General features: G+C 20.0%; 5 protein-coding genes across 5 annotated transcripts; 4 read left to right on the plus strand and 1 right to left on the minus strand.

Moving 5' to 3' along the window:
- Positions 1–352: 352 nt before the first annotated feature.
- CRMP3 (cysteine repeat modular protein 3, putative) lies at positions 353–10,770 on the plus strand (the record flags this gene model as incomplete). Its single annotated transcript, XM_028677253.1, has 3 exons — positions 353–609; positions 830–998; positions 1,222–10,770. The coding sequence occupies 3 exons, from the start codon at positions 353–355 to the stop codon at positions 10,768–10,770; spliced, it is 9,975 nt and encodes a 3,324-aa protein (XP_028533661.1).
- A 1,453-nt stretch (positions 10,771–12,223) lies between these two features.
- PRELSG_1100600 (mitochondrial ACP precursor, putative) lies at positions 12,224–12,813 on the plus strand (the record flags this gene model as incomplete). Its single annotated transcript, XM_028677254.1, has 2 exons — positions 12,224–12,574; positions 12,706–12,813. 2 exons carry the CDS (start codon positions 12,224–12,226, stop codon positions 12,811–12,813), a joined length of 459 nt encoding a protein of 152 aa, XP_028533662.1.
- Positions 12,814–14,586: 1,773 nt separating this feature from the next.
- Positions 14,587–19,104, plus strand: PRELSG_1100700 (amino acid transporter, putative; the record flags this gene model as incomplete). Its single annotated transcript, XM_028677255.1, has 1 exon — positions 14,587–19,104. One exon carries the CDS (start codon positions 14,587–14,589, stop codon positions 19,102–19,104), a length of 4,518 nt encoding a protein of 1,505 aa, XP_028533663.1.
- Positions 19,105–19,470: 366 nt separating this feature from the next.
- PRELSG_1100800 (conserved Plasmodium protein, unknown function) lies at positions 19,471–23,706 on the minus strand (the record flags this gene model as incomplete). Its single annotated transcript, XM_028677257.1, has 1 exon — positions 19,471–23,706. The coding sequence occupies one exon, from the start codon at positions 23,704–23,706 to the stop codon at positions 19,471–19,473; it is 4,236 nt and encodes a 1,411-aa protein (XP_028533664.1).
- Positions 23,707–24,309: 603 nt separating this feature from the next.
- Positions 24,310–24,537, plus strand: TIM10 (mitochondrial import inner membrane translocase subunit TIM10, putative; the record flags this gene model as incomplete). The annotated part of the gene is made up of 1 exon (XM_028677258.1): positions 24,310–24,537. One exon carries the CDS (start codon positions 24,310–24,312, stop codon positions 24,535–24,537), a length of 228 nt encoding a protein of 75 aa, XP_028533665.1.
- Between the last annotated feature and the right edge of the window lie 632 nt (positions 24,538–25,169).

The raw sequence follows: 25,169 nt of genomic DNA on the forward strand, positions 1-25,169 counted from the left end.
GTTATATCAATTTTTTTTTTTTTTTTTTGAATATAAAAAAGTATATATATTTGTTATATATTTAACTACTAAATTTTTTCTTTTTTTTAAAACCAGTCTATGTTTTTTTTTATTTTTTTTTTTAAATATACTTACATTTATCAAAAAAAAATAAAGGAAAAAAAGAACGCGGAAATTATTTGGAGTTGTATTATGTTTTTGAAAATAAAAAAAATATAAAGATGAAAAAAAAAATTTACAATAATATTTTTTTTGTTTTTTATTTTGAATGGAATAATTTCAAACTTCTCTAAAACGAAATCATTTATTGATATTTTTAAATTCAATTATTTAATGTATGTTGTGATGAATCATGGAAATAAAAAAGAGTATTTTATTTATTTTTTTAGTATATGTCTTTAATACTATTAAAAAAGAAGAAAATTTAATAAATAGATATATGAATAATAGTATCAATTATAAATTAAATAGAGTAAATGATTTTTCTCAAAATTATACAAATAAAAAGGAATGCTTTCTAATAGACAGAAATTTAATTAATTTAAGTACTTTCTTTTTTGATAAATGCATTAAAGTTTTTTTTTTGAGAAATTGCCATAATGGTGAAAGGTAAAGTATTTCTTTTATTTTATAAATACTTTTAATCATAAAATATATAGTAAATGATGTATTTATCAATATATAAATTTGTTAACATATTTATATAAAAATATTATAGTTATTTACTAATTTAGTTAAATTTTATTTAATTGCATAATATTTTAAATTATGAATATAAAATAATTCAAGTATTTTATTTTTTTTTATAATTTTCTATTACTTCTTTTAGATATAATACACTAAATTTAGTTCAAGAAAAAATACTAGTCCAGATAAATTTGAACAACAAATATCTTTTGCAGAAAAAAAGATTTAAAAGTAGTTATAGACAAAAATTAGTTTCATTATATCTTAATTTTATCCACATTGTGATTATTACAGTTTGTAAAATAAAAAAGGTACAATATAAAAGATTTTTTTTTTTTTTAAATATTTATTAAAGAGATTAATAGTATATTTAAGTTTTATTCTATTTATATGAACATTATATATATATATATATATTTTTAATGTATAATCAAAAAATATATTTTTAATGCTTTATGTGCAATGTATAATTCATAATCTTATTATAATATTTAATTTTTAAAAAAAATATTTATATGAACTATTATTTTTCAGGAAAATAGTGGGATAGATGGATATATATTATGCCATAAAAATAATAAAAATAATATTCGTCTTTTGAAAAAAATAAATAAAAATGAAGAAAAAAATATCATTTTAAAAATTACGGAGCCATATTATACTAAAATAAGTATATTTTTGATCCTTTATAAAAAAATAGTAAATATTTTTTTTTCAAAAATTCTATTTATTTCTAGAGAATATTTAATTTTTAAAATAAGAAAACATATTGTTAAAAATCATTTATTTATTCTAAAAAAGAAAAAGCAAAGATACCTTAATGAAGTAAGAAGTTTAGAAAGAAATTCAATAGAAGATAATAACATTAATATAGAAATAAGAAAAAATAAAGCAGAAGATAGTAGTAGGAAAAAAGAGAATGCTAAAAAAATTAATGTAAATGTAAGCATAAATCAAGATATCAATGGAAACAATGCTATATTAAATAAATTTCCTCTTTTACATAAAAGTATATTACAAAATAGAAATAGAAGTTTGTATAGCACATTTAATAAAAATGAAATGTATTTAAATTTTAGGGATGAATATTCTTATCCATATTTTGCACATAGTCAAGAATTTATAAGAAGTGAAAAATCACCGACATCTTTAAGATTAAGAGGTAATTGGTTAATGAATTACCTAGAAGACGAAATAATTATATATGACTCATTTGAGACATGCGGAGGAAGAATTATTGCTAATGTTAAAATAAAGATAAAAGAAGAATTTTATATTTTAACTCATACTTTTACACCTAATGAAAAAGGAGTATTCCTTATTTGTGTTATAACGGGTATATTATTCCCTATCGGTTCACTAAAAGTTCAAAAGCAAATAATTGATGAATTTGATTCCATACTTAATAAAAATTTGATAATTAAATTTAATTGTAATCACGATAATAAATCTACCATAGTTGCTACGAAAGATACGATAAAAATTATTGAAATTTTTGATAAAGGGGTTATATCAAATTCATCAGAAGTTATAGGTTCATTATCATCCATAAAAAAAGAGAACTTTAATTTTTTAGGATGCTCAACAAATGGTAAATATATTTCTATTTTAGAAAAAGATTTAGTTATTATTATTAATAAAAACAAAGCAGTAGTGGAAGAGCTAATCTCTCATCATTTAAGTAACCCAGTTGATATATTTTTAGATAAACACACTATTTACATCTCAGATGCAGATAGAAAAAATATTTTTCCGTATATTTCAAATTTTCTGATTAAACAATATTATGATATTTTTTCATTAGAGGAAATAGATGAAATAACGAAATTACTTTTAGAGAAAAATAATAACGGTCCAAATATTAAAATTAATGAACTGGAAGATGATGATGACCAGTTAGATGATAAAAAAGAAAAGTATGTTCCTCATCAACTAAAAGAAGAAGAAAAATATGATTTTGAAAATATGGATGAAAATCAAAATTCTATAGGAAACATTTTCATTCAAATGAAAAAAACATTTATATTAGAATATATAAAAAATGGGGAAAATTATCTTATGAGTGATGTAAATGAATTGAATAATGTGATTAATGTAAATCCTGAAAAGGGAGATCTAAAGGGTTTAATTGATGAACTTGTAACTTTAGTTTATCCTGCAGGCGTTGTTGTAATAGAAGACAAAATTTATTTTGTAGACACAGGTTTACATATGCTATTCTGCTTTTGCTTAATAAAAAAAAAAATTATACAAACATTTGGATATTATAACATTCCAGTAAAAAATAAAAATGGCTTAGATAAACCTTACTCCCTATCCCTTTTTGAAACTAATCATGGAAAGAAAAATCTTTTGTTTTTAAGTGAATTATCAAGTTCAAGAGTATTAATTTTTGAGACATTTCCAGTTATTAAATTATATTTAACATATAATAATATAGTTTTTGACATAATAACTTCGGTTTTAACGACTCCATATTATTTAATAGTATGTGGATTAAAATATAATAGCGAAAATTATAAAAGTTACATAACATTTGTTAGAATAGATGAATTGTCCGATATTGAAATAGAATATGATGAATTTCCTCATGTTTTTAAAAATGGGGGATTATTTTATACGACACCTTTAATAAAAAGTGATAATATTAAAAAATTCGTAATGAAAGAATATGAACATGATACAAAAACAGAGATAAAAACAGGATTAACTATTGATAGAAGAACTGGAGTTATAAGTGGTAGAATTACAGTTTCTGCATGGTTTGATATTAGATTAATAGTATATGATTTTTTTAAATATAAAGTTTTAACTTTTTCAAATTCTGTATCTACATGCCCTAAGGGCCATTACTTTATAGTGAAGACTTGTGAGCCATGCCCTGTAGGATTTTATTCTACTTACTCCAATATACTTAATTGTACAGCTTGTGGTAGTTACAAAGCCAATTCTACGACATTTCATAGTGGAACTATTTCAAAGCATGAATGCTTATGCAAACCTGGTTATTACTTAAAAGAGGGTAAATGCCAAAAATGTCCTCGAGGTTTTTATAAAGATCAGATAGGGGATTTTAGGTGTCAATCTACATGTAATAATAATCAAATGAGTACAGTTGAAGGAGCATCAAGCTACAAGAAATTAAAATGTTTTTGTAAAGATGGATATTACACAGATAATAAATCGAAATGCGTCCCTTGCCCCTTACATAATTATTGTCTATATAATCCATTTGCTAAAAATAAGGCTGATGTTATACCTTGTAAAAAAAATAGGTTAACCATTAATAGAGGAGCAGATTCACCTAAACAATGTTTTTGTGCACCAGGTTATTTTTATGATTATAATTCAAGGGATTGTCAAATGTGTGACTTCAAAGATTACAAAGCACAAATTTCCAATGATCCATGCAAACCATTTAAAACTTCATCTACTTCCACACAAGAAATTTTAATTAATGAAAATTATGTTGAGCATTCTAATATAAAGATACGTAATACAAGTAGCTTAATTTTTTCACCAAAAAAAGGCTCTACATCTTTACATGATGCATACCTTTGTGAAACTGGATATTTTTATAGCATGAATAAATCCATTTGTTCCATATGTAGGTATAATAACTATTGTGAAGGGTTAGATCGTCAAATTATGCCATGCCCTCAAAATTCGATAACAGTAAAATTAAAAAGTTCCAATGCTTTAGATTGCTTATGTAAAAAGGGATATGGAAGAATAATTATTAACAAATTAAAATCATTTACTATTTCTTGTGTCTTATGCCCTTACGATACTTTTCAACCTCATAATTCATCTGGAGAATGCATCCCTTGTCCCCCTTATACTTTTACGAAATCTGTGGGATCAACTTCTATTACCGATTGCTTGCCTAAAAGGGGATACTATAATTTATATTTTGAGTATATTTATTACTATTCGAAGGAAAAATTAATGCAAAACAATACTCATTTTTTACAACAATTCCATCTTTATTTAAATGATAAATACAGAAAAAATAATAAAAGAGTAGGAAAAATAAAGAATAGCAATAATTATGAGAAGTATTATGAAAATAGAAATGATAATGATAGTAACAAAATATATTATAGTCATAATAATAAAAATTATAATAACAAAAAACATTATTACAATATAATGGGAACGTATAATGAAAGAGGAAAATATGATTCTAATAAAAAATATTTTTCAAAAAATTTGATTTACAACAGTTATAAAAAAAAGAAGTTTTTAAATAAGAATATTAATAAAAGCAAATATATTGATATAGAAAAAAATAAAAACAAAATAAGTTTTCCAAAAATAAATAATAGAATACGCAACTTGAAAGGGCTATATAGTAATGTGTTTCACACAAATTATCTGAAAAATATGCTCTTAATGGATAGATACAAGGGTTATCAATTCCTTGAGAAAAATGGTGATATTTTTTTCTTTGATGATAAACAAGAATATGAAGATGATATTTTTGATATTGAAAAACAAAAGAATATGTTAATAATAAAAAACATTTTCGATAAAAGACAGAAAAGAATCAGTTCTTCAAGGATGACAAGACAGTTAGTGAGCAATTCAAATAATTTAAATAAAAAAAATGGTAGATACAAAAAATATGGATATAAAGAATTATATACATTAAAACATAAAATTTTAGCAAATGATGTCAATATAATTTCGGAAAAAAAGGAAGATATACTAAAAATAATAAAAATAAGGGAGGAAAATTATTCTATAAATACTTTGAAGGGTATAGTTTATGAATGCTATGAAAGCAAAAAGAGAATGATAGTAAGAAGAAATGTATATATATCTACAATTCCTGAAATAGATTTTATAGATTGCTTAAATGTATGTATATCAAATATGTATTGCACAGGCATAGAAATGGATAAAACAATTGATAAAGGTAAAATAGACTTATCTTTTATGTTATATAAAATATCAGGAAAAGAAATGATTTCTTTTTATAAATGTAATTTATATTTTTATGAGGAACTTAAAACATATTATGCAGGTAAAAACTTAAAAGAAATAACAAATATAATTGAATATGATGATACAGATAAAATAGTGAGTTGTATAGTAGGAAAGAATAAAATGCTTAAATTGTGGAAAATATATACTTTTGATATATGTCCAAATAATTATAATTGTGTAGAGGAATCATTTGAAAGGAGCAAATGTCCTAGTAATTCTTTAAAAAAAAATTACAAAGGAACAATAGAGAAATGTTTATGCTTACCTGGATTTTATTTTAAAAAAGATTTAAATTTGTGCGTACCTTGCGAAAAAGGAACTTACAAAAATACTACATCTAATGATGAATGCGTGAAATGTCCTGTTAATTTTACTACATCTGCTGAAGGTTCTAATTCAATTTATGATTGTACTTGTAGGGAGGGATATTATTTTACTGGTAGTAATAATATTGAATTAATAGATATAAAAAATGAAAAAGATGTGTATATAAAAAAGAAAATTCAGAAAAATAATTTAAAATTAATTCAGCAAAACGGCATACAAGATAGAGAAACTAATATGAGAGAGCAAAAATCAAAAGAAAGAAAGAAAAAATTTTTAATAAAAAAAGATAGTGTTTTAGACTACATGAAATACATGAAAATAGAAAATGTTATTCGTGAACAAAAAAATGAGCAAAAAATGAATAAAAAAAATATAACTTTCATTCAAGAAAAAAATATATATTTAAATGATTCACCTCCAAATTATATGAAAATAAAAAAACATTCTAGAAAACATAATAGTCATTTATATTTAAAAAATGATAATTCTGATGAGTATAATAAATATATGCGCAAACTAAAATGCTTAAAATGCCCCAAGAAAATGTTTTGCCCAGGCTTGTGGCTGGAAAAATTTGAAAAAGAAATTCATCATCCTCCAATATTTTGTCCTGAAGGATCTTATATTCCTGAAACTACTTTGGAATCGACGGATATTCATAAATGTTTGTGTGGAAAAGGATATGGATTAAATTTAGAAAATAAAAAAAAAACATGTGTAAAGTGCGAGGCAAGATATTATAAAGATGTAATAGATAATTCCTTATGTGCTGGTTTATGCATGGAATTTGCTACTTCCTTTGAAGGTTCTGTTAGTAAAAAACAGTGTTTTTGTACAGAAGGAAAATATATGATTAGAGATTCTTCAAAGGAAATGAAATGTATAAATTGCTCTGATGGTTCAGTATGCATTGGTGGCTTTAAATTAAAATCATTAAAAAAATTAATTAAAAATCAATATTACACTGATTTATGTATTTATGATCATGCTATACCATTTCCTAAGAAAGGATATTTTGCTACTTTTCAAATAAAACATAAAGATTTTCTATGGATTCCCTTGAATTCTCTTAATCTTGAAATAAATAATCATGAAAAAACGGATATAATAATTAATGAAAAAATAATGAAGGATTTATTTTATGAAAAGTTAAATTATATTACCTTAGAACCAAATATCAATATAAATGAAAATTCTAAAATAGAAATTAGCTCTAGTAGAAATAAGTTAAACTATTTAAAAGAGGGTAAGGTGCAGCATCGTATTGAAACACCTATTTTAGTTACTGAAAAACTAGAAAAAATAAAATATAAAAATAAGTATTTGACTATAGATAGAGTCCCTGATATTCACCTATGTCCAATTACAAAAAGATGTGTTGGAGGAGTTAATAATTTATGTTATGAAGGATCAGAAGGATATTTATGTAATAACTGTTCAAATAATTATGACGTTATTTATTTTAGATCTCAATGTTTTAAGTGTAAAGGAACAAAAACAGAATTACTATATTTCTTAATTCGTAAAATATTTTTTTACGTTTTAATCTTGCTACTAGTATATTTGAATTATTTCTGTTATTTAAAAAAGAATTATGTACTTATAGGAATATTAAAAATATGGTATTTTTTTATTATATGTTTTTTACCATACGGATTTATACTGGAACCTATCTCTAATTCTCTTAAAAATTATATATTATATTTTCAAATTTTGATTAATTTACCTCTACGGTTTATTGGTCATTATTTTAAACTAAATTGTTTTTTCAATTCTTACAATGGCGAAAAGTATATTTTTATATGGTATATTCAAAGATTTGTAAAAATTACAGAACCTATAATTGATTGTATTATTTTAACTTTCATCGTTTTTTTGATATATATTATTTATACGTCTTGGAATTATAAAAAAATAAATATAGTTCAGAAAGTTATTAAAAAACAAGTAAACAACATGCATAAGAATCCTTATTACATGCATGTATCTGATTTTTATTATCATTATTATCAAAGACAAATAGTTGATACTATAAAAAATAAAAATAAAAATGTAACCTTTAAAGAATGGGAAAAAAGTTATTTTGTTGATGAATATTCATCGGATGAAGATACTCCTACGTATTTTAATAAAGGGGAAATTATTAATAATGAAAAAGGAAAAGAAATACAAAAACGAAAAAACAAAACAGTGGATACTTCTGATTACACCGGTATTACAGATAAAAATATGTTGTCTAGTTTTGAGAGTTTTTCATATAATAAAAGCTTATTAGAGGAAAAGAAATCTTCTAGTTATGAAAATATATATAATTTTAATGATAACTTGCTTAAAAATGAACTACCTAATTATTCCGTAAAAGAAAATATTGCAAAAGACAAATATTGGACATATATATGCCTACTAAACATCTATAATATCAGGGCTTTAGGATTATTTCGCTATATACATCCTTATAATATTAGTATATATAATAAAATAAAGGGAATTTTTTCAGATTTAACATCGGTGTACATAGCTGTTTTATATATTTACTTCCCTTTTATACTTATTAATTTATTAGAACTTGTATGGTGCCAACAAATCCAGTACAAAAAAAGAAATCCTATATTTGTTTTATATCACATGCCTTCACAAGTTTGCAATTTTCAGAATAGATTATTTTTATCTGGGGTAATTTTTTCTTTTTTTTTTTTCTGCGGATATATAATTTTATTTATAACTTACAATTACAGTACTATGAGAAATTTTAAAGTTTCAGGCTCATACTCAAATCAATTAAAAAGTTATTTTTTATTTAATGGACATAATTATCAAAATAGATGTTGGGAATTTATTAATATAATAAAAATATTTTTTGTCATGGTTTCCTTTATTTGCCAGCTATATACAAAAAGAGATAATAACTCTAAATATTTTATTTGTTGTTGTATAGTTTTTATTTTAACAACAGATATTACTTTAATTTTATTATATTCTCCTTATGATAAAAGATCTAACAATGTATTGCATAAATTAGGTCTATCTTCCTCTTTTTCTATCCTCATATCTTACTTAACTCTACAGTTTAGTTTCTTTTTTAACTTCGCTATAATAAATATATTACCAATCCTATTATTTGCTTATTTTCATATTTATACTATAAATAAAATTATACTAGAATTTGCAATACATGAAAACATTTTAAAAAGTCAAGAAATCACAGAAAATATGGAAAGAACAAATTCAGAAGATTTACTAAATGAAAACAACTTTTTCTTTTCTAAACAAAAGAACAATGAAAGTTTTATGAATACTAAAATATATAATAACTACAAAAAAAGTAATGAATTAAAAAAAAAAGAAAATGTTCCATGTAACAATGAAGATAATAATATTTTTGATTTCTTTTTAAGAATAAATAAGATTCCCTTTAATTATATTTTTTTTAATGAAAAAGAAGAAGAAATATTTTTGTTGCCAAATATTTTTATGGGAAAAAAATGTGAAAAAACAGTAGATAATTTAAAAGCTAAGAATTTTAAAATAGCTCAAACAAGAATAAGTTTAGATTTATTACATTCTGATTTACTTTACTACAATATCAAAAAGCATTCAAACAAATCCTTTTCTAATATAATTTATTCAGACTTAAAAACAGATAACAATTCTAAATCTAGGGGGAAAAGCATGGCAAATAAATCATGTAATTTCTTAAATATAGAAAGGAAATTTTCTAAAAAGAAGTATTTAAATAATACTGATGTAGATGCTTCCGAAGATAATATGTTCTCGAAAAATGTAAAACATTTCATAAATTGTCTAATCGAAGCAATAAATATTTTATTTGTTAATCAATCATATAATCAAATAACAGTTGAGTGGCTAAGCTTTGTAACAAGATTTTCTATTTGTTTTATACACTGGATGAAAAACCACGATGAAAAATTAATTAATCTTGTGCCTTTAAATAAGAAACAATTTGAATTAAAAAAAAGAAATCTTTTATTTTATTCTCTTTTTAGTTCTTATTCAGAAATTTATTCTGTGTACTTAGATATTGATAAAAACAATAAATTTACAAATTATAGAGCAAATTTAGTAAAAGCAGGAAATTTAGAAAGTTTTTATATCTATTTAAAAAAGATGGAAAACACTTTTAAAAAGTCTAATTCTTCATATATCCAAACTTCTCATATCTGCAACAATAGTAATGAACCAAAAAGTTATTCATATAGTAACTTTTTAGAAGATGAATTTTACAGGTGTGAACAAGATATAATTAAAATGCTATTTGACGAAAATATATTCAAAAAATTATCAATTTCATTGGTAGAATTTTACTTTGCTATTTATATGATCCAATTTATTGAAAGCAAAAAGCTGTCAATTTTAATTTTTTTATTTTGTGAAAAAAAAAATCATTTAAATAAGGAAAAACAATTTTTAAAACAGATAGCATCTAGAAAAAAGAAAATTCAAGATATGAAGTATAGTGATAATAATAACAAAGTTTATGAATTTCTTGAATATTATTATTTAAAGGAATCTAATGAAATAATGAAAAAACAAATTAAAGAATTGCAAAGTTTAATTAAAAAAAAAGAACAAAAATTATTAAAAAAAGAAAAAATGAAAAATATAAAACTTGCACATATAAATCAAAAAAACAAAATTAGTAATTTAAATTCTTGTTTTGTTAAAACTTTGAAAAAGCTTTTAGAAGAACCATCTTCAAGTACATACGAATCAAAACAAAATATTTCAAGTTATAAAAAGGAGTAAGAAAAATCAAATAATCTATTAAATGAAGTATATAAATAAAAAATAAAATAATAATAATAATGAAAAATATTCTCTTTCTTAATTTCTCATATATTTATTATAAAAAAATATATATATATATTATTTTCTAAATAAACATAATTTATCATATTTTTTTTTTCTCACTTTTTTATCTTTTATATAATTATATGTTGAAAAATTTATATATAAATATATATGTGATTTTTTAATCAGGAGAAAAAAAAAAATAAAGGTTGATAAAAACAAGTTAATACATGAATAATTTAATGGGAAAAAGGAAAAGAAATACTTAAAAGTCTGATCATGTTGAAGAACAAAAATACTAAGATGTCTAATTAAATTATACTGTTGTATCAAAGTTCTCTTTGTTTTTAAAAAAGGTACCGCATTAGCTTGAGAAATTAAAAATGACAAATTAAAAAAAAAAAAAATATTCTTCCAAGTTTTAAAATATCTATCTAATCTACTTTTTAAATTTTTTAAAAAAAAAAATGTTTTTGTTTTTATTAAGATTTATAAGCAATATTTTTATTTATTTTAAAAATTTTATGTTTATGCATACATTCTTCTTCCATATATGTGTATATATTTTTTCAATTTTATATAATTTTTAAAATCATAAAGGGTAAATGCTTTTTTTTTTTTCTGTAAATGAATAAAAGTTTTATTTATGTTGCTAAAAATAAAATTTATTGTAAAAGTTTATAATTTTAAAAAATTTAATTAATACATTTCTATTCCTATTTAAAAATTAATAGTTTTCAGATCCTAATCCTAAATTATTTACTATTTAAAATTTTTAAATATATAAAATTATAATATATTGCTTCATAGATAGATTCATAAAAAAGAAAGTACTAGTACAGAATTTATTATAAATAGATATATATAATTTATATCGAGTAACAATTTTTTGTAAACTAAAAAAAAAAAATCTATATGGATTTATATGATTTTTTTTCATTTAAGTTAATATTTTTAAAAAAATTTAAAACTTGAAATATGAGCTAATTGTAAACTTTTTTCCTCTTATATTTTATGTAAATTCAATAAAAAAAAAAAAAATGAAATGGTATATATATATATATAAATAAAAAAAAAAAAAAAAAAAAAATTATGTACTATATTTTTTCATAATACAAAAAAAGTAAAATAATACTCTTTCATACGATATTTTTATAATATAAAATACATCTTTTTTATATAATATTCTATTAAGAAAAAATATATATATATATATATATATATATATTTGTAATATTTATAGAAAAAACATATGAAAATTAAATATAACACAAAACATTACAAAGTAAAATTGTACAAAAAATAATAAAACAAGAATAAAAAGTATAAAGATATATAAGTTATAGTGTAAATATTAAATATAATTTTTTTTGCTTATAGTTTTGTAATTATGAAAATTTTATGAAAAATGAAAAAAAATATAATTCAAAAATTTTTTATCAATAAAAATGTTAATTTTTTCTACATATATAGAAGGGGGTATTTCAAAACCCTATTTAAAAATGAAATGAAATATATGTGGAATGGTTCTAATAAAAATAATTTTATAAAAAGTGAACCATATTCTTTTTTTTCTACCGAAAATAAAAACGAATCAAATTTTCTTAGTAAAGATAAGATAGAAGAAAAGGTTTTAACTGTTTTAAGAAAATACTTACCTAATGATGCCGAAATTAAATATGAAGAGGAATTAGAAAAAAACAAAACAAAAGATAATAGGGCATGGGATTTTTTAGATACTGTGGAATTTTTAATAGATGTAATTTATATCATTGACACATATAAGATTTTATTATATAATTCTTAGAAATATACTATATTATAAAATTTTATTTCAATTATAATTTTTTTTATTATAATTTTTTGTTTGATTTTTTTTTTTTTCTTTAGATTGAATCTGAATTTAATATTACAATTCCTGATGAGACAGCCGATAATATAAAAACTTTACAAGAATTAATAGACTACTTAGTTCAATTAAATGTGAAGAAACCATAAATTTGTTAATTTTCATTTTATTAAAAATATTAAAGTTACATTATAATTTAAAGTTATATTATGAGTAAAATAAAACACATTTTTAATTAGGATTTAATGATAAAAATTTTTTCTTTTTATTTTTATATATTACATATTTTGTTTAAATATTAACTTTTAATTACTCTAAAATAAATTTATATTATTATACAGATTTAATAAATAGAAAAGAAACATGAAAAAAAAAAACTCAGTTGGATATTTTTATGTTACAAAGCAAATTTAGTATAAAATTTTTTTTAATATTTTATAATTATTAAATATTTTCAATTTTTTAAATTATATATATTATTTAAAAAGAAAAGAGTGAGACATTTTTTTAAAATTTTAAAAGAAAAATTTGTCCTGATATAATTATATAGAAACAAAAATTATCTTATTAAAAAGAATAATAATTTAGCTATCAATATTTTATTTAAAAAAATAAAAAGGAAAAAGAATATGAATAATTGAAAAAATATTGCAACAATTAAAAAAAAAATATTATATAAATATATATATATATAAATTTAAAAAAAAGTTAAATCTTATATATATATATATATATATATATATATATATATATATTTTTGTGTTCTTTGTAAAAACTATTTTTATTTTTAAAACATTTGACTTCAAGTAATTAAAAAATTTACATGAAACATTTAAAATGTTGCACACAACCTTAGTTGAATATATATACATTTTTTTTTTTATTACAAAAAATTCTTTATTCTCTTTTAATTGTAAATTTCTTGTTTTATTTAAAATTTTTTTTTTTTTTTTGGAAAATTATCAGCATTTAAATAGTTTATTAGGCATTTAAAAAAAAGTCAAGGATTTCGAAATACGATAAATTTCAACTTTTTAGAGTTATTTCTTGTCTATAATTAATATAATAAAACAAAAAAAAAAAAATTTTATAGATGCATAAAATGAAAAGAGATATTATTATATACAAAAATTCTCATATGAAAATTAAATCATAAAATTTTTTTAAATTATCAAAAAGAAAAAGGAAACAAAATACTTTTATAGTTCTTAAATTTCTATATCTTCTAGAAATTATTATAAACTAACTAAAGTTATATAATTTATTATTTTAAAACTTAAATGAAATATCAGATGTGTATTAGGAAAATTATGTGTAAATTCCTTTTTCAAATATATATATTCATGGATTATATTAAAAAAACAAAATGAAACTTTTTAATTAAAAATGGCATATAAGATAATTCAAAAAAAATTAAGGATAATTTTTTAATCTATAATAAAAAAAAATTTATTAAAAGAGAAACCATTTAATTTTTATGAGAAAGAAAAAAGGTTAAATTTATAAAAATTTTAATTTTTTTTTTTTTTTTTCAAATATGGAACAATTGTTAATATTACACAAGCACATTAAATAGTAATAAGAGTATAAATGTAATAAACAATATTTTTCATAAAAATACATATGAAATTTTTTTTTTTTAAAAAAAAATATATTTTTAATTTTTAAATATTAATTATACCATAACTATATAATAAATTGTTTTTTTTTCTTTTTCTTTTTTTTTTTGAAATATTTATATAGATATATATTTTAAACATATTATTGAAAATTTTGAGTTACCTTTTTATAAATGAAGTTAAAAAATAACAGTCAATATGATACAATAGAGTAATAATAAAAAAAGTATAAAATAAGAAAAATAATTAATACAATACAATAGTATAATGGAAGTAAAAAACTACAAATTTAACGAAAATAAAATGAATGATGAAAAAAATACCAAATATGAAAAATTAGGGGTGGGGGATAATATTCTTTTAAATACTAATAAATTACAAAAAAACAAAATAAATATCTATAATAAGGAATATATTGAAAAAATAAAAAGATTGAAAGAAAAAAAATACTTCGGAAGTAAAACAATAGGAAAGGGTTCTAGTTATATTTATTTAATTAACCAAATTTTCGGTTCTGGAATTGTATCAATACCTTACGTATTTAAAAGTTGTGGATGGCTACCTTGTCTAATTATGAATATTTTAATTTGCGTTTTAACAGCTTTTAATACTTTATTATTTCTACGAACCATGACTATGATACCTAATAATATTCATTTTAATAAAAGATATGAATATATATCAACAGTTTGTTATTTTTTAGGAAAAAATAATATATTTTTTTTATTAATTCAGATATGCTTTTATGCCAGTATATTGGCAAGTAATATTATTTCTATAGTAATAGTATCACACGCAGTTGATCATATATTAATAAATATATTTGGTTATACTGTTGGTTTTGTTTTATACCCAAATTTTGGGTTTACTGTTTTTAACAATATTAATGATTTATATTATACTAAAAATTATATATTATGTATAACTGTTGGTTATATAATAAATGCTATTACTTCAATATACTTTTCTCAATCAAATTTAGAGGATAACATGAAAATACAATTTTTATCTTTTTTTTTTTTAATGAGCACTATATTTCAAATGATTTATCTAAGTATCCTTAAAATATATAGATTTAATATAAATAACGTAAACATTATACAAAAAACTGGAATAAAAAAATATTCAGACATAAAATATCCTAGTGCATTCGGAGATTTTAATTTTAGACAACTGCTTTCATCTTATATTGCTTCTTATTCAACAGTAACAGTTATTCCTTGTTGGGCCAACGAAATGAAATCAGATGTTAAAATTATAAAAACTGTTTGGTTATCTAATTTTTTTTGTTGTTTCATTTATTATATTTATGGGCTAATTTTATGCACTGCTTATCCTCATATAAATAATGATAATATATTAAATGATATTTTACAGAATCCTCTTATAAATATTTACATGAAAATTTCTATATATATGTTTGATCTATTAACTATAGCACCTGGAATATATGTTTATTGCATAGCAACCAGATATAATTTAATCAACAGTAATATATGTTCAGAAAAAGTAGCATTCATTTTTGGTACTATTTTTCCATTTTTAATATCATGGTTTTTTACATCAAGTTCCTTTTTTGAAAATATTTTTACCTGGTCTAGTTTAATTTTTTCTTTTGCTTGTAATTTTATTACACCGTCAATTATATATTTAATAGCATGCAAGAATATTCCATATTCGGAAAAAAATCCTCTTAAATATATTCATGTTTTATATGATCCCAATGAATATAAAAAAAAAAAGCCTCTCTATAATATTTTATATTCTAACTTTAATGATGAAAAGAGTAATTTTGATTATGCAAATCAAAAATCTATTAATATAAAAAAAGAAATAGAAAATGAAAAAAACATATTTGAAATTCAACCAAATTCTATTGTTAGTAAAGAAGACAATAAGAAAAAGATAAAGCAGTTTGATGGAAATTCCAATGATATGCATGATTCATATTTTTTAAAAAGTAGTTCTTATGACTCAGATGATCATACAATTGCAAAAATAGATGAAAATTCAATTAATAATAAGTATGTAAATGATTTTAATAATGGGAAAAATAATATTTTATATGATGTAGATAAGATTAATAGTATAAATGTTTTGCGTAATACTGGCAAGGCAAATAAAAAATTAAATTCACATTCATATATTCAAGATAAAGAAAAAAGAAATGATTTTTCATATTATTATCTCCAAAACAGATATAAAATGCCAAACGACAAAACAAATTCTAATGACTATTCTAAGGAGGGAGAAATACATATTCAAGACAAAAGAAAAAATACCCAATATCCTTCTCGTGAAGATTTTATAGTATCAATAAATAAAGAACTCACAAGTTGTGTTACTAAGGAAGGCAATTCAATAAAGAAAAAAAAAAAAAGTGTTTCTTTAAATGTAGATAATAATTTAATAAAGACAAATACAGAAGAAAGTGAATGGGAAACAAAAAAAGAAAATTATGAACAAAAACAAGAAGAAAAAAAAGAAGTAGAAAAAAAAACAGAAGATAAATTAATATTGCATGAATCTTTTGAAAAAGATAATTATTTCAGCAAAGATAATATAGAAAAAAATAAAAAGAAGTCAGATGAATATTATAATATAGAAAAAAAAAAAAAAGATCCATTTATATTTCGTAAGTATAATTCTTTATTTAATATCAACGTGAAGAATTTACCTGATAATACAAAAATGAAAAATATATTACCAAATAATATTCGAAAATCAAGAAAACATAAAACTGTCATGGGTTTTGAAAAAAAAAATAAAAAAAATAAAAATGTGTCCATTATAAATTTAAAAGAATCTTCAGAAAGTTCTGATTTTAGTGATGATATTTTAAATGATAAAATAATAGCTGATTTATCAAGAGATATTTATAATGATATAAAAATAATAAAAAAAAATTATGAAAGAGAAGAATATTTAATTAAATTTTCTGATATTTTTGATTCTTTTTTAAATTTAAAATTGATATTAGAAAGTGAATATAACGAAAAAAATTCATTTAATTTTTTTTATAATTCAGGTATTACAAATCAAAATGATTTTTCTAATATTAAAAAAGAGAATAATACAATAAATGGAAATTTATTATCTTTTAATAATTCAAATAAATGTAATTTTAATAATGGAAGGAAGGAAAAATCCTTTTTATCTGATATAATGAATAAGGAAAAAAAAATTGTCGATAAAGAAATATCTGAAAACAACATTGAAAAAATAAAGAGAAAACAAATAGGAAAAAACGAACAAAATTCATCAAATTATAGAAAAGGAGGAATAAAGAAAAACGAAGAAAACGAAGAGGGAAAAATAAATGAAAATAAAATTAATATAAGCCCACTAGATTATTTGCGTAATAATACCATACATAAAAATAATAAAAAAGAAAAAATAGTTACAGGCTTTACTGATGATATATATGAAAAAAAATTAAGAAAAATCAAAGAGGAAATTGATATGATTATAAATGGAATAAATAATAATCAAAATTTTACATGGGCTTTTGATGGAAATAAAAATAGAGATGATTCAAATGTAATATTAAATAATAAAAATATAAATGTATCAAATGTAAAATGCTTTCTTCAATCAAATGATAGCATGTATCCGTCATACAGGAAATCGAAAAGTGAAAGTTATTTTTCTATTTTAAGTTTAAATAAAAGAAACTTTTATAAAAGAGACAAAAAAAGCAGTTTACATTTTTTAAATAAATTAGGAACTAAGGAAAATTCTTTATTAAATAATAGAATGAGTGATGATGATATTAATAAATATATTCAAATTAGAAGTGCTGATTATTACAGAAAATTCACAACTGAACAAAGTGATGAAAAACCTTTTCATAGCTATTCCATATCGAGAGATAAAATAAAAAAAAGAAATAAATTAATTAAGGATTCTGAAAGCAGGAGTGAGAGCAGTGAAAAACAAGAAAATGATTTTAAGAAGAAAATAAATTTAAGGTCAGAAAATTTTGAATTCGATACAGAAAGTTCTTATAAAAGTGATGAAAATAAAAATTTTAAAGATAAAAACAAATTTAAAATGAATAATAAAAAAATAAAACCAAAAGAAAAAAACTATATTGACTTCAATGAAAACAATATTCAATCAAAGGACAGGTTATTATACTTTTTAAATTCTTATAGTAGAAAAAGTAAGATGTATAAAGATATAAATAGATTGACTGTTCCAGATAATGTATATAATGTTATCCCCAAAATTAATAAAATCAATGGAAAAAGCAGTTTTGATGATAATATAAATAATATTTTCAATTATTATAAATATCATTTCTTATTATCATTTAGCGAGAAAAACAAAAAAAGAGGAAATTTAAATATATATAAAAATATTAGAAATGCAAACTTATTCTGTAATTATAGAAATAATGAAAATAACAGCTTATATAACAATAGTGATACAAATAATAAAGATAATAAATTAAATGAAAATATCAATTCATTTGAAAAGATACAATCAAAAGAATTATTAAAATCTGTTTCCAAATCTCATTATTTAAATAAATTCCCCAATGATGAAAAAAAGGAGCCTTTACTAAATAATTCCCAAAATGAGAAACAGTTCGATGATTTACCGACAATTAATTTAATTTGTCCTGAAAAACCATTGTGTGGGTATGAGGATGCATATCAAATTGATGATTATATAAATGGCAAAATAAATGAAAACATAATACATGTTTATCCTTCTACATATTTAAGAATTAAACATGTAGAAATTACAGAATTATTATTATTTATTACAATAATGTTACTATTTATTTCAATTCTTTATGATTTTATTTATTAAAAACTGTGTGCACATTTTTTTTCTTTTTTATATTATTTATTTTTCCTTTTTGCTTATTTATAAAAACCTTTTTAGTATTAATCGAAAAATAAAAAAGTTATTCTTTTTTTGTTACACGTAAATTATTTAATAATATAAAATAATAAAATTATTCATTTATAAACTTGTTTTTGAATATGCTATGTTATTTTATTTTATTTTATCTCATTTTATTTTTTGTTATTAAAAAATAAACTTTTTAATTTGATTTTGTTGTTAAAAATACAAAAAAAAAAATAAATAAAATAATAAATTTAATATAAATCAACTAAAAAAAAAATATATATATATAATAAACATAAAATTTTGTAATATTTTTAAAAATATTTAATAATGAAAAAAATAATTATATAATTCGATATCATGTAATCGAAGTAAATTTCTCATTTCAAAATATGTTTCCTTTGAAACAGCTTGATTTCCAATTAAATTTTTAACATTCTTTTTTTGTTTAGTGCCAGCTTTTAGATACTTCAAATAAGAAGGAAAAAAAAGAGCTATAAATTTGGGTGTAATAAATGTTTCAGTAAAAGAAATTATTCCATTAACATGCTCACTTCTTTTTCTATTTTCGCCTATATTTGATTTGAATTGATAAGTTATTTCATGAAATTTATTAAAATAAGATCCTGAATTTATACTTAATTCATTTTTATTTTCAATTAAAGACGAACCATTTTTTTTTTCTTTATTTATTTCGTTATATTCCTTTTCATACTGATTATTCCAATATTCTATAATCAACAATATGTAGCAAGGAAAAAAACTAGAGAATAATTCATGATTTCCGCGCAAAAAAAAACTATATTTAGATGCAATACTGTCGATGCTATTTTTATTTTGGTTAATTAATTTTTTAATTGCAATCATAATATATCTGTCATACAATTCTTTTCTTACTATACTAAAATGGTGATAATATTTATTCATAGGATTTGTTTTAAATGTAAAAGACATTTTTAATGTATCAGGATTTTGCATAAAATATTCAAATTTTTTTTTTTTAATTACATGTACAGTATATTTCTCCTCTGAATCAGGAGGGAATAAAGGATTTCCTATTGGAATTCTAGGATTTTTGTTACATACGAGATAATATCTATAAGTTATTCTAAAATGATCATTTATAAATCTTATAATATCATCGCTTAAATTGTCATATGATTTTCTCATTAAAAGATTTGAGCAATCTATTCCTCGAAAAGAATAATCAATAATACTCAAATTAGAAATCAATGTTGCAATATCAGATAAACTATTATAAAAAAATAAATAATTTTCTTTTAATAATGATAAGATTTGAAATTTCTCAGATATACTCATCATATCAGCTTTATTATCCAAGTCTTTAAATATGTTGATATAAGAATGATTTTTTCTATTCATGTTATCGGGTCCCTTATCCATTAATTCTATTTGGGTAATATTTAAAGGGTTTATTAAATTTTTTACTTTATTCTTCGTTCCTAAAACATTATTTTTTGTGTTATCAATTTTGTTTATCTCTTCATTATTATTTATGCTTAAAGAAGATTTGCATACATTTTTATTTGTAATGTCTTCAATAAAATTATCTTCATTTTTATGTGTGCATAGACTACTAAAATGAAAATCGCAATTTAAATTGTTTGATGAATGCAAATCTCTTGTTGAAATAATTTCTGTACCTATATTACGATATAATACTTTTTTAACAAAACCAAATATATCATTTTGACATAAAGTAGAAACATTATTTATTTCTTCAAGAGACATCTTATTTAGATCAGGAATTCTATTTAAAAAATCTAATGCGTTAAAACATGATCGTATATCTCCATTACAATTATGTGCATAATGCTTTATAATTTCTTTTGTTTCTTTATTTGACTTTATCATTCTACAATAATATTTTTCAGTTAATATTTTTTCAAGATACAGTGAATGTATTTTTTTTAATTTTATAAAATGAACATATGGGGAGTAATTAATATCAATTCCTAGTAACGTATTAACTGTCTTTATTTGTTCATAGGAATTTATACAAATTACTATAGGATGGATTGTATAACATTCTAAATATTTTTGGTGATTCTTTTCTTTTGAATACTTTAAGTATTCTTGTTTGCAGTGATCTACACGATTAAATACAAATTGCATGGAAGCCTTGCAACTATCTCTAAATTCTTCTGAATGTTCTAATTCTGTAACTGGTAGTTCATCAATAATAACAGCGCGAGTTACTATATAATTTTCTTCATAATGTAATTTCTTTTTTTCTTCTTCCCTTTTTTTTTTTAAATCGATATTCATTATTCTTTTATATAAACTATTAGTTGTAATTAAGCAGTCCATCTTTTCTTTTGAATTATTAGCTATAAAGGAATCAGTTATTTTATCTCTTAAATCAATAACTTCAACAAATTTGTCAAGCAAATTTGTTTTTAAATCATTACTTTCATTAAGATAGATAATGGTTTCTTCAAATAAATCATTAGACTTATCTAATTTATTTATTATTTTTTTATTTAATTTATAAATTTCGTATAAATAATTCATCAATTTTTTATATAATTTATCAGATATATTTAATTCATCATTTAATTTTTCTTTTAAATGATTTCCTTTAATTGAATCATTTATTTGTTCACATGAATTATTATCATAAATTGGATCATTTGTTTTACTCGTTGAATTATTATTTTCAACAAAAAAATCAATTTCTTTATATAAATTATTAGTTATTGTGAAATTACTATTTAACTTTTTAATTGAATTATTGTTTTCAGTTGAATCATTTTTTTTTTTTATAGAATTTTTCTCTATATTTAAGTTATCATCTATTCTTCCATTTGAACTATTTGCTGCAATAAAATCATTAATTATTTCTTCCTTTAAATGATTAATTACACTTGAGTTAATAATAAATATATCCTTTAAATGATTACTTAAGAACATATTATTAATTATAAGTTCTTTTACTGTATTGCTGATATTAAAATCGTTAATTATATATTCATTAATATAGTTAGCGACAATTAAATCAATTAACTTTCCTTTGTAATTTTCATCTTTAACTGAATCATTTATTTTTTTATTTATACAATTACCTAAAATAATATTATCAAGTCCTTCCTTTTTTTCTTTATTTTCTCTAAAATTTATTTCATTTATTATTTCATTTAATTTGTAATCAATTTCTAAACATTCACTTATTTTTTGCTTTAAATTATTAGTTACAGTTAACTCTTTTATTATATCCTTTGATTTATTATATTCAATAAAATATTTAATTTCTCTATTTAATTTGCTTGATATATGATCACTGTTTGTTTCATCAGAATTATTACTAGTAAAATAATCGTATATTTCTTTTAACCTGAAATTATTTTTTTTATGTTTCTTCAAATAATCGTTATGCATTAGCAAATCCTCAATTTTTTTCTTCAAGTTTTTTGTTTTAATTAAGTAATTTAATTCTTCTTTTAAAGTATTGGATAAAATTAAATCTTCATTTATTTCTTCCTTCAAGTTATTATATAAATTTAAATTATTAATTATTTTCTTATTCAAATAGTTTGACTCATTAAAGCCCTTATTTATTTTTTCATTTAAATTATTGGACTCATTTAAATCATTAATTATATGTTCGCTATAATTGTTATCAACAAATAAATCAATAATTCTTTTTTTCTTTATTTTATTAGCTTCAATAGAATTTTCAATAATTTGCTCCTTCAATTTTTGTGATAAATCTAAAACACTATTTATTTTTTTCATTATTTTATCAGCAACAACAGAGTTTTTATTTATTATTCTATTGAAATCATTAGATACAAATAGACAATCATTTTCCCTTTCTTCTAATAGATTCGTTTTAATTAAATTCAGCAATATACTTATAAATAAATCATGTACTTTAAAGAAACCATTTGCTATTCTTCCATTAATATTATTAGTTTCAATTGAATCTTCTATTATTTTTTTTTTTAGGTTAGTAATTAAAGCATAGTCATTTATTTTTATATTTCTGTTATTAGTTTCTGTGGAAATTTTTAATATTTTATTTGAATAAAAATTTTCTTCTGCATTATTTATTCTTTTTATTTTATTAGAAGTTTCAATTTGTAATAGGTTATCACATTTTTTTCTATTTTGTTCTTTTTTTTTTTCTAATAATATTTTTGGTTTTTCGGTATTTCCTATTTGGCAATTAGAGTATAATAAGAAATTATTATAAGGATGATAATAATGATTATTTTCTTCTTCTTCATTCATACTTCTAATGAAATTGATGCGATCCTGTGATTCAGGCTCATAGTAGCATTCTCTCATATTTAATTTATCACATAGATATTTTATTAATGTTGTTTTTCCACTTCCTGGAGAACCTAATATAATGCATATGTTTTTCAAATTGAATACATCTACATCTTGCCAATCTCTACAATAACTTTTTAATTCATTACTTAAAATTGGATCATTGTTAAATTTTATTAAATTTATAAAAAACTTTAAAATGCTTGATTTATCCTTCGGATTCATTAATATTTCATCAAAACTCTTTGGCATATAATTATTCATTTTATTATATCATTTTTAAAAAGAAAATTATTACAAAAAAGAAAAGAAAAAAAGGTCTCTTTTTTCATTTTCAAATGCAGTGAGTCTATTATATACATTTAAAAAAAAAAAAAAAAAAAAAAAACATGCATTATGAATGTAATTATACCATTTCTTTTTTCTTTAAATATATTTTTTTTTATTTAAGATAAAATGTAAAATATCTAATATATTTTTCATTGTTTTAATAAAAAAATGAAAAAATTGTAAGTTTATTTTATATTGTTATTTTGAGAAATATTAATAATTTAAGATTCTTTTATTTTCTTTTTAATAATAGCTTAAAAAAAATAACAATTTAATTATTATAAAAACAGTATTACTTTATTATATTATTTTTTTAAATTATTTTATTTCTATTAAAAAATATATAATTTTTATGAAAAATATTTTTTTAAGAAAAATATCCAAAAAAGAAGAAAAAATAATATTATTATAAAAAGATCAAATCATTTTTGTAAAGAAAAAAGGCTTTATATTATTTAAAAACAAAAAAAAAAAAATTTTTTTTTTGTGAAGTGTTTTTATTAAAGAAAAAAATATTATTGTATTTTTAGTAACAAAATGAATGATAATATTAGTAAAGTAAATAGTACAGTTGTTGAATTATTAGGTATGTCTGATTTGTTTAAACGAATGCAGAATGCTTGCTGGGGTAAGTGCATACCAGATGTAAATGATTCTTTTTTATCAGTAGGTGAAACAAGTTGTGTTGATAGATGTGTTCATAAATATATGGAAATACATACATTAGTTGGAAAAAATTTACAAGAATCTCAAATTTCAAAATAGAATACGAACAAAAAAAAAAAAATAAAAAGAAAAGAAATAATAATTTTTTTATTTTAGATACATATAATATTATATATTATTTGCTTCTATTTTTTAATTTTATAAATAACTTTAAATTCTTTCTTTACTTTTTTTTTTTATACTGAAAAATATTTATAATATTAATTTTTAAAATTTATGATAATTATTTTCTAACAAAATTATTATTTATTTTTGTTTTCTATAATTATTTTCTTTTTCTTTTTTTTATATATATAATTAATATAACTCCTGTTTGTGTATACTAAAGTAATATTTTATTATTTTAATAAATTTTATAGAATTTTTTAACTTAAATTTTCTTTTTTTTCGTTTCTTTTAAAAAAGTAAAAATAGAAAAAATCTGTTTTTTATTTTTATTAATAAAATTTATAATATCTATATTATTATAAAAAAAAATATGATTTTTTATTTTTGAAGTGTTAATGTGTATAGAAATAAAAAAAAAAAAATTATATATCAAGTTGATAATAGTTGTATTTTTCTTTAGTATTTTTTTCATATAAAATAAAAATATATATATAATAAATAATTATATATTTTTCTTTCATAAATATTATTTCTTATAATTTAAATATAGTATGTTATATAAA

This window comes from Plasmodium relictum (assembly GCF_900005765.1).
Source record: "Plasmodium relictum strain SGS1 genome assembly, chromosome: 11".
In the NCBI taxonomy this organism is placed as follows: Eukaryota; Apicomplexa; class Aconoidasida; order Haemosporida; family Plasmodiidae; genus Plasmodium; species Plasmodium relictum.